The sequence below is a fragment of the Xenopus tropicalis genome, chromosome 3 (genome assembly GCF_000004195.4).
Source record: "Xenopus tropicalis strain Nigerian chromosome 3, UCB_Xtro_10.0, whole genome shotgun sequence".
Taxonomy (NCBI): Eukaryota; Metazoa; Chordata; class Amphibia; order Anura; family Pipidae; genus Xenopus; species Xenopus tropicalis.
The window spans coordinates 22,178,276-22,188,749 of record NC_030679.2 but is presented as its reverse complement, the minus strand read 5'-3'; the positions used below and the strand labels follow the sequence as shown (position 1 = coordinate 22,188,749).

At 43.0% G+C, this 10,474-nt stretch overlaps 1 protein-coding gene across 1 annotated transcript; it reads left to right on the top strand.

Moving 5' to 3' along the window:
• Positions 1-68: 68 nt before the first annotated feature.
• Positions 69-10,214, top strand: zp4 (zona pellucida glycoprotein 4). Its single transcript, NM_203523.1, is given in 12 exon segments — positions 69-240; positions 2,653-2,774; positions 2,860-2,953; positions 4,847-5,002; positions 5,372-5,562; positions 5,933-6,030; positions 6,129-6,259; positions 8,685-8,874; positions 9,185-9,335; positions 9,449-9,527; positions 9,875-9,982; positions 10,055-10,214. Coding segments are annotated over 12 exon segments (1,632 nt in total). The 5' UTR covers positions 69-74; the 3' UTR covers positions 10,201-10,214.
• Positions 10,215-10,474: the final 260 nt, after the last annotated feature.

Genomic DNA, 10,474 nt, shown 5'->3' with positions numbered 1-10,474 from the left:
ATGGGTCTCCCTTGCTTCTAATGGTATAAAAGCCTGCTCTTCTGTGGGATGTTATACTGGGAGTAACTGGCAAGATGAGGTGGTTTGCAGGCACTTGGGTTTTAGTAGTTGCATTGGGAATCTGTACTTTAGTTTCCTGTGTTCAGGGATTTTGGGATGGGTTACGCTGTGGGCCTACAAACATGCAGTTTTCAGTCCCTTCACAGGTACCGGATGCTGGTTTTGCACTGTCTGCTGTGGGTGAGTATGTGGGTTCCAAAGGGGCTCCTGGTTGTGTGAACAAGTCTAAACTAATCTAAAATCTGGGGGTGAATGATTTAGTGTCTGGATATCTTTGGAACTGATAAGTGTGTGACTCTTTAATAGAAACTATAACCTTGGTAACTCTCTATATAAAATATCCCTGCTTGTAGACAAGTTTTTCTTATGGTCTGTTAGGGTGATGGTACATGGTAAGATGTCACCCACAGTTTAATATGTGCTACTGTGGGTGACAGATCTCCCAAAAAAAGTGTAACTATAATATTTTTATAATGTTAAAATTGCTTTATGTAAAACCTATTGCTTGTGATGGTGTAGCTTAATGGTTAGGGAAAGGCAAAGGGAGGCAATTTAAGCCTGATCACAAGTAAAAGGTTGTACTTGGGGCAATTTCAGGGTTGGACTGGGGGGTGTAGGGCTCACTGGGGCTTCTGCCTTGGAGGGGCCACTGTGTGCCCCCCCCCCCCCCTCCCCTGAGGGTGCCTAAATTAAACTTACGGTCAGCTTGTCGGTGGAGGCGGGAGGGAGACTTCCAGCTTGGTATAGTGCCCTGTGGAGACTGGGTCTGGGCTGCCAAGGCCCACTGGGTTTTTTCCCAGTGGCCCAATCTGACCCGGTCAGGGTTATACTATGGCAAGTCATTTCTGTTTCCCATGGTAGCACAGCTTTAATTGTGGGCAGCAAATCTTACTAATGCCATCTTTTAGTGCTCCACTCTCCTGCTGATTTGATATTTATAGTTGAGGGTTATAGATTTTCTTCTGGCACTTGGATGCCCCCAGAAAATATTTGAGGGGCAAAGTCATCAAACTTAAACATCCTGTTAAGGGATGCCAACTTTCTAATGCAGTAGCCCAAGTCCTCATTGGCATTTGTAGTGCCACTTGTGGTGTTAGGGCATGGCCTAGTGGTATGTTTTTCTAGGCTAAGTCTGTATACAGATGCTAAGGTAATGTTTAAAGGAAAATAATTTTATTGGCAAAGTCCAGAAACTAATTTAAAACAATAAAATATCATAAATAGTAAATGTTTCACTATACATGACACAATAGGTGATCTTATTTGGAAAGAGGTTCCATCCTTGCTCCAGCCCCTTACTGTACAATAATGCATATACATGCAAGCAACTGTGCACAGACTTAGCCTCCCCCACCCAATCAGAAGCAGATTTTTTTTTTTTTTTTTTCTAGAGGGGGGTGGCATGTGCTCCCCTCACTGTGGATGCCTATGCCTGGTGCACTTGTTATTACCCCGTCTGAGGGGAGAACTCCAGGGGGCAGTTCCCCATGATATGTACACAAGCATTATAACTGTTTCTGCTTAAAGGCCAAGAAAATGTGAATTCAATTGGGGGTGGGGTTGAGAAACATGCCTCAGGTGGCAGTGCCCCCAAGGTTACAGTAACTTTAAGAGCAAAACTTAAAAAAAAAAAAATCCGCCCCTACTGCCGTTATGGCCTAGGACCATGCATCTTCTAACTACCCCTAGTGCAGCGGACTAAAGTTGGGGCTCAATAAGTTGTGCCTTTAATGTTTCAGTGATTGTGCCCTGGGTAAAATCGGTACATGCATTTGGGGTGAAAATATATATAATTTATTTTTTTTTTTTTCTCTTTGGCCCCTGCACCAAATCACTCCTGTTGATGGTAAATTGGTGTTAGCTTGGGTAGGAGGTTTGCACCGAAGGCATACAAAGAAGAGCTTTAAAGGGATTGTCATGACTTTTATAATGTATTTTTAAATTGCACTGTCTACATAGAAAATTCCATTTAAAATTTTAGTCTTGAACCATCAAATGTATATTGGTGTGTAGGCGCCATCTCAGTGCATTGTGTCGGAGTCTGAGCTTTCAGAAGGAGCCAGCGCTACACATTAGAACTGCTTTCCGGTAACCTATTGTTTCTCCTACTCCCATGTAACCGGAGTCCCAAGCCGGACTTGGATTTCTTGCTTACATGGCTGTGGAACCCTGGGAAATGAAGAATGTGAAATTTTTAAACGTTAAACCGTTTTTAAACCCATTTAAATGCAGGATTCTGCTGGAGAAGCTCTATTAACTGATGCGGTTTGGAAAAACATGTTTTCCCGTGACAGTATTGCTTTAAAAAAGTCTAAACTGCAGCTCTGCTGTGTCACTGTCACCCCTTCAGCAGATAGCTATGAATAATAGCTTGTACTAGGGCTTCCCTTGGTGGGGGGACATGTAGCTCATGCATCACTATTTAACATCTATATAAATCTTATTCCTAGATGTATTCTGTCTTGCTATACCACAGAGTATCAAATGAGAAGTCTTAGTGGGTAACAAACCAGCTATAATAAAGAATAGCCTCTTGCTGTAGTAGAATATACAGTTTTGCCATGTTACAACTGCTGTGTATTATTTCTCCAGATCACACAGGAAAATCTCACTACCTCGGCAATGACACTGCCTGTGGTACCTTGGTGGGACAGAAACCAGATGGGTCGCTGGTGGTTGATGCTACCTACGATGGGTGCTATGTTCGTGAGGAGGTAAGGCTGGCTTTTGCTACTGTTCTGCTGTAGAATCCTGTCTACTGCTGTGTGCTGTAATCCATGTCTTGCTTTTGGCTTTTAGAATGGTGACCATGTGATGACTGTTAGTTTTGAAGAGGTAATAAATGGACGTGTAGACTACCATAAACAAGAACTTAAGTGCCCAGTCATGGAAGGTAACCATTTTTGTATAACTGGCCCACACATAGCTGGGGACATCCAGTCATTAGATGGTATTTTGTTAGGCCTTTACAGTGGAAAGCAAACATGGTACACCACTGCAATGAACCAAGGCAAGGGTTTCTGGTAGCAATCTCCCACTGGAATGGCAACTGTAGACTTGAAACACTGGTGTAAGAAAAGGATATATGTGGGTACATAAAAACTGGCAACAACAAATGAGTTCATTCATGTATTGCAAAATCTCCAGTGCCAGCTGTAGTCTGAATTACACTTGTATAGAGCCACTGAGGGGCTATACGGCCACTTTCCCCCAGCATTACTTACAGTTCATGTAGGTTCTTGCTCACCTACTCAAACACTATTTTCTTTAACTGGTGCACAATCACTTGGTATCTTTTCCCAAACACTTATGAGGAACCCCAGGCTGCTTTCCACATCTTAAACTATTAAAAATGTGTCTTCTAGCAAGCAACTACCAAGGCACAACATGGACTGGCTTATTTGCCTGTACTGACGTTTTTTTATGTCAGATTGTTCTGCCTTGTCCACTTCTCCTCTATACAGTATGTAGGCACCAATAGGGTTAAATGGCCCCTATGGCTTTAAATCCCTGCAGGCTCAGTTCCCTTAGTTGCTGGGCAGAAGGGAATGTATTTAAGTTCATTAACATGTGTGCTATTGGCTAGCAGGTATGGTGACCACTTCCTGCCTCCCTTTGGTATAGTGCTGGGAAAGGAGTGACGCCTTCCTCTTTGCTTCCATCTGAGGAACAGGGTGGATATGTGCTGTGAGCCCAGTGATGGTCCCAGGCCCAGTTGAAGTCAGAACAGGGCCCCATGAATGAGGCATAAGATAGTGGCAGGTGTAGCCCCCTTTATAGTACACTCAAGGAGTGTAAGGCAGTTAGGGTTGAGCTAGGAAGAGCAGTTCTGAGCCCCTACATAGGACTTTCAGTTTTGGAGGTATCTCTCCCAGGCCATATTGCCTGTAGGGATCCAAGTGAATAGGGAATCAGGATATAGAATTCCCTGAGGGATCCACTATAGGGTGTGTTGCAGAGGTGAAGTGAGATTCCTGCCAAGTCTGCCCTCGGGGGAGTGTCAGTCTGTATTGCACTCTGTATGTGCTGTTGCCTGTACCACTGGCCTCTGAGAAACTGTATTGTGGATGTTTAACACTTATTATTTTTATTTGCAAGAACCTCTGGTGCCCTCTGTTTTCATTTTTCTGCATAGCAGCAAGAGATGTAGTTGCACAACGCCCTCACCTTCCTCTTCCACTTGGCGAAGGCCCATTCAGTACAGTGTAACCCATGTTCTACTGTTACTAGTCCGGGAAGGCAGCTATTGAGCTGGAATAGAGATTACAAGTAGATTCCCTGGAGCTGGAACTTCCCCGGGGAAGACTTCAGGAAAATCCGCTTATGACCAACCTTAGGGGTTGATGTCAACTGCTAGACAAACACATTGCCTTACTATGTACATCTAAAATGTGTAATTACAGAATGTGGTGGTTAGATGTAATGACTTCTGATACTTTAATTGGGAGGCTTCAATTAATCATTTCTAGTTCAAGGCATATCAAAGAATCTTGCCTCTACTCTGTAATAGTAGCTCACAGTGCACCATCTCCATTAATTCCTTTCCTCCAGACGGATATTGCTGTAACCTGTTAAGTTTTCTATGGCGACCCTCTTGTGTTCTTACTTCAAAACTGCCACCTTGTTGACCAGGGAATGTGGGATCCTAACAACCAGTTAAAATTCTAGAACAAAATGAAAAACAAACCAAATTACCACTTATAAAGGAACCATCTCAAGCACTGCACTAGGGCATAGCTATAGTCCGGCTGTGTGACCATTCTAGACATAACTTTGTTTCTTTTAGCTAAGGATGTTCCCAGCCCAGATACATGTTCTGCCATCCAGCGAGTAGACCGGCTTTCATGTGCTAAGGCTCCTGTATCACAAGACCTCTGTCAAGGGCTGGGATGCTGTTACACACCCAGTGATCCTACAATGCCTTGTTACTATGGGAATAAATGTAAGTAAACGTGTTTGAATGTTCATTTTAACATTCCTCTTTATGATGGGAATAACTTAACTGGTTGAATGCGACCTTAAACCGTTTGTCCTAAAAACACTAACAGTGGGACCTAATATAAAAAGTTGTGGCTGCAAGTCTAAATCTTAACCATTGTTGCATAGCTTTACTTTTACTATGGAAAATATTAAGCATTACTTCTCTGCAATGCTTCTCTTGTAATTATTGTAACTGAATAATGCTGGATGACCCCCTAATTCTACACCGTGCTATTGTGTGTGTGTGTGTGTGTGTGTGTGTATATACTTCTTGGAATTTCCATGCTGAAACATTGAACTCAGAGATGGGTGTAAATTTCTAACCTCCTAGTGACTGCCCAGTGCACCACTGACAACAATATGCTGATAGCAATATCAAAAGATGTGACCAAACCTTCACTGACCCTGAATTCAATCAGCGTGGTTGGTGTGGATCAAACCTCATGTCCATCGCTGAGTGTCTCCAAAACGAACGCCTTTATTATGTTCCAGTTTCCTCTGTCATGTGGGGCTACAAAGCGGGTAAGAGATTCCTCTCAACAAAGTTGTCTTAACCTAATCCTTTATGGCCATACTCTGTGTCGGACTGGGATACAAGGAAAATTCCCAGTGGGCCTCTTGCTCGCCCTCCCATTTGTCTTGTATGCCTATACCATGCCCATTTCCCCCCCATTCCCATTTCTATGAGAACAAAGAAGAAATGGAAGTGATTTGTAAATGAACAAAAGTAAGGAAGTGAATAAGGGAATAAAGTTAAGAAAAATTAGCTTGGAGAATGGAGTTTTTCTCTGCGCTAGTGCAAATTTAGGCACAAGTTTAAACATTTCAAAACTTCCTTCCCATGAGCCATACCATCAGACTGCAATACTAACTAGCTTTTTATTTCCATCAGATTGATAGCAATTTAATCACATATGAAAGCACAGTTGTGTCAGCTAGAGACATAAGAACCTGGGGGGGCTCTTCAATCACTCGGGACAGCATCATGAAGTAAGTTTCTCTATAAACATAGGTGCTACAGTATGACTGAACGTAATTACTAATAATATAATACTCTAACATTTAAATTGTTTTTTTGTTTTTTTTAGGCTAACTGTGCGGTGCGTCTATGGTAGATCTGGAATTGCCCCACTGTTAAAGGTTGAGGTACACACCCTTCCGCCACCACCTCCTATCTCTACTCCGGGGCCTCTTGCACTAGAGATGAGAATTGCTCGTGGTAAAATTTTTAAAATTCTATTCTGTATAGTGTCCAGCTAAATTCCTCACCTTAACATTTGTATATATGTTAAAAAATGTATCTTCTGAGCCTATACATATACAGTGCTATACCTTTCCATATTTGCCCCAGAACACCAAACAAATCTGATGTTTCATTTTAAATGATCAGCAAACGCTACTTGCATAACACGCTAGTGGGAAGGAAAGTACATATGCACGGAGACATGTACTTTGGGGGGGGGCATATTTATGTGTGTAATCCACATAACAGTGATGTTGCCCAACCAATTAGCAACTGTAACCATCTACAAGTTAGAAAATAAAAGCCAAGATCTAACTGGTTGCTACAGGCACCATCACTGGTGACGTTGGCTCACACTACAATAAATATCACCCAATACAATAACCAATATGCCCTTTCATTGCAATGTAGGTAGATTACCTGAAATTCCACATGCAACGCCTTCTGGCCTGGTCTTCATCTGGTAGGACTTACTACCAGTTGCCAGAGCAAAGCTAATTCCCAGGCCAGTTCAGGACTTTAACACTTGACAGCAAGACAGCTGATATTTTGTTGTGGTTCATCACCAAGTTTACTTGGCTTTTTGCTGTTGCAAACTGATAATGTGAGAGCAGGCACTCAATGTGCAATCATCCAGGCATGGTAACATGGTAAGTTAGGCTGAAAAGACATACATCCAGCAAGTTTAACCTTAATGCCCATTTATAACCTGCCTAACTGCTAGTTGAACCCCATCTGAAGCCTCTCTAATTTGCCGCAGAGGTGGAAATAATTCCTTCCTGACTCCAAGATGGCAATCGGACCAGTCCCTGGATCAACTTGTACTAAGAGCTATCTCCCCTACCCCTGTATTCCCTCACTTGTACTGAGAGCTATCTCCCCTACCCCTGTATTCCCTCACTTGTACTGAGAGCTATCTCCCATAACCCTGTATCACAGCTCACAATTACAAAAAAATCTTCTAATTGTCAAGTGGGTGCCCTTATGTCAGTTGGAAGGACCTACTGATAAATAAAGCATTAGAAAATTGACACAATAAGCAAACCAACTTATCTAATAATGTCCCGTTTGAACACTGGAGACCAAAACTAAACGGCATATTCTAGATGGGGCCTTACCAGCGCTCTGTAAAGGGGAAGAATAACCCCCCTTTTAATACAGCTCAACCTCATATGCCCTTGCAGCTGCTGCCTGGCATTGCTTGCTACAGCCAAGATTATTATCTATAAGAACTCCAAGGTCCTTCTCCAACCACCCTCTGTACCTGATCCTGTAGCCAGTTTCTATCCATGTGCAAATGTCTTCACTAAGACCAAAAGACCTTGGTTTAGAAAGCAGTAGACTGTGGAGCACAGTATCGAATGCTTTGGCAAAATCCAAATATCGCATTTACTGCAACCCCCCACTGTCCAGCTTCTTACTAAAAATAAAGTAAATTTGTCTGACATGACCTGTCCTTCATAAAGCCATGCTGATTACTGTTCACAATGCCATTCTCCAGTACATAACTTTGTATCTGATCACTTAACAAGCTTTCAAATAACCAGGGTGAGATCTTACTCCCTTTTTAAATATAGGAATGACATTCACCGCCTTCTGATCCCTAGGTACAGGGCCGGATTTCTGAGGCGCCCCGAGGCCGCCCCTGTGTCCCCCTCTGCGCATCCGAACGCGCCCCCCAGTGCACATGCCCGAACGCGACCCCCATGCGCAAACGCGCCCTCTCCCCAGTGCGCATGCGCAAACTCCTTTAAACTCCCATACAGAGCAGTGGGGAGAGGTCCCGACTGCTCTGTATGGGAGCCAAATTTAAAAATTTTCTTACGGCATGCCGCCCCTAAACTTCTGCCGCCCTAGGCCCAGGCCTTCATGGCCTCTCCACAAATCCGGGCCTGCCTAGGTACCATACCTGAGAATATCAAATGGAGGCCACTGTAAATCTGCCTCTAGCTCTCTCAGTACCAGAGGGTGTATTCCATCTGGCCCAGGTGCCTTGTTTACATTTATCGTGTGTAACCCTTTAAGCACGATATCCTGTGCCAACCACTGTGTAGTTGGAGCTGAGGCAACAGTGAAGCTATTGGGTGGGACTTGGCCCACTGGCTCCTCTACTGTATACACAGAAGAAAAGAACTGGTTAAGCACATCTGCCTTTTCTGTATCTGTTACTAAAATTTAAGATTGCTGTTTTTACAACACTTGTTAGTGTTTATATACATTAAATGCGGCTTTTCTTTGTACTAAATAGAAATGTATTTAGTACAAAAGAGGCAGCCATATGAGTTGTGTTGACACTTTTTTTTTTTTTAAGTTGCTCTCACATTATTTGTTAAAATCTGCCCCACCCCCTTGACTTCTTGATGTGAATCAGGACTACTTATGTACATTTCTGCTGTTACAGACATGCAGTATACTAGTTATTATGCTGATGGCGACTACCCTGTCGTTAAGATACTTCGAGATCCGGTCTATTTGGAGGTTAGAGTTCTGAGGCGGCTGGACCCAAACCTGGTGCTGGTTTTAAACAGTTGCTGGGCTACGCCTTCCACCGACCCTATGGCACAGCCCCAGTGGCCTGTCTTGTCAAGTAGGTAAGTGGTTGCATAAAGCCAGAGAGGCCTTGAGTCTACTGCAATATGTTGAAGACTAGATAAATCTTGTATATCGTACAGCTGCATGAAGGTGGTTCATGACTGTCTTTGAAAGACTGGGAATGAAGCCTAAACATAAGTGTCTGTACCTGCAGTGGTTTCTGCTTTGGAATGCAGTATCTGGTTCACCCTCTTTATGGGATCTGCAGGTACAAATGCAGTGTGGATGAGCCATTAAACCAAATCTGTTTGCCAATGTTGCCAATTACTCTGCAGCTTTGAGGTGCCATTTATATATGTCTGGTTCTAGATGTCCCTTCCCTGGAGACAACTACGCCACACAGATGATTCCTGTTGGTGCGGCTACCCAGGCTGTACCTTTCCCATCTCACTACCAACGATTCTCAATCAGCACTTTCACGTTTGTGGATGGAACTACGCAGCTTCCTCTTGGTGGCATGGTGAAAATTCCCAACTAATCTTGCTTTTAGCTATAAACACAGCTGGTTACAAATGTCTATTCTACCTGCTTGAGCTTCACCTGTAACAACTGTAACCATATTTTTCTCTACAGGTTTACTTTCACTGCAGTGCTTCTGTGTGCGTCCCATCTGCTGCTGACCCATGCAGGGTTGTGTGCAACACAAGAAAACGTAAGATGACTGGACAAAGAATTTTCATTAAAAGTATCTAGTGCAGTAACACCGGAAAGGCAAATACTAGAGAAACTAAACCTGAGCTGCCTATAACAAAATAATGGCTCTGCCTTAATGTCCAAGCTAAGATCCCCTTCCTATAAAGCTACAACAAACTTGCTGGTGTGACTTTGATTCTGATGGAGTTGTGCTCTTTGGACAACCCACTAATCCAACACATTAGGAAGCTGAACTCTTGCATAAAAACTCATTTTAAAGGGATTAGCCTTTCCCATTACATTCCAGAAGGCATTGTATTGTGATGGTGGTCACTCTAAACATGACTTGTGTGCTGTCCTGCTTAGGAAGAATGGCTGAAGAGAGCCCTGCAGAATATCCTATGGGGACCACAGTGACCTCTGACGGGCCAGTTGACTTCATTGATGAAGAGGAGAAGCTTACAGAAAGGGAAGGTAATATGGCTTACTCTTCTCCCTAATACTTTACATTGCTGGGAAATTAACTTTGTTTTCTCCTCCCTCAAGGTGTCATCAGCTTTGGTCATCCTGCACTGCACTGGGCAAGAGGAGCAGCAGCCATAGGAGGAGTTGTGGCTGTTACAATAACTATCATAGGTCTCTGGATACACTATAGGAATAGAAGCCCAAAGACTCATGATGTAAATGCTTGAATAAACAATCTTTCAAGAAATGTTTTGACAACTGGTTTCAGTAATGCTAAGTTTAATGTGTCCTCTAGATTCATTAAATGAATGTGTACAGCATATGAGATTATTATGTTAGTTTTATGGAAATAATCCTAACAGTGAAGCATAGTAAGTGTGTCTAAAAAGGTCATAAAACCCCCTATTTGCACCTCTGCACTTTAAAAATATTTGCCCCAAATTTAGGTTTTTCCTTGCTAATCCCTCTTTTGCATTGGCTCTACAACAGGCATCTTGCTTA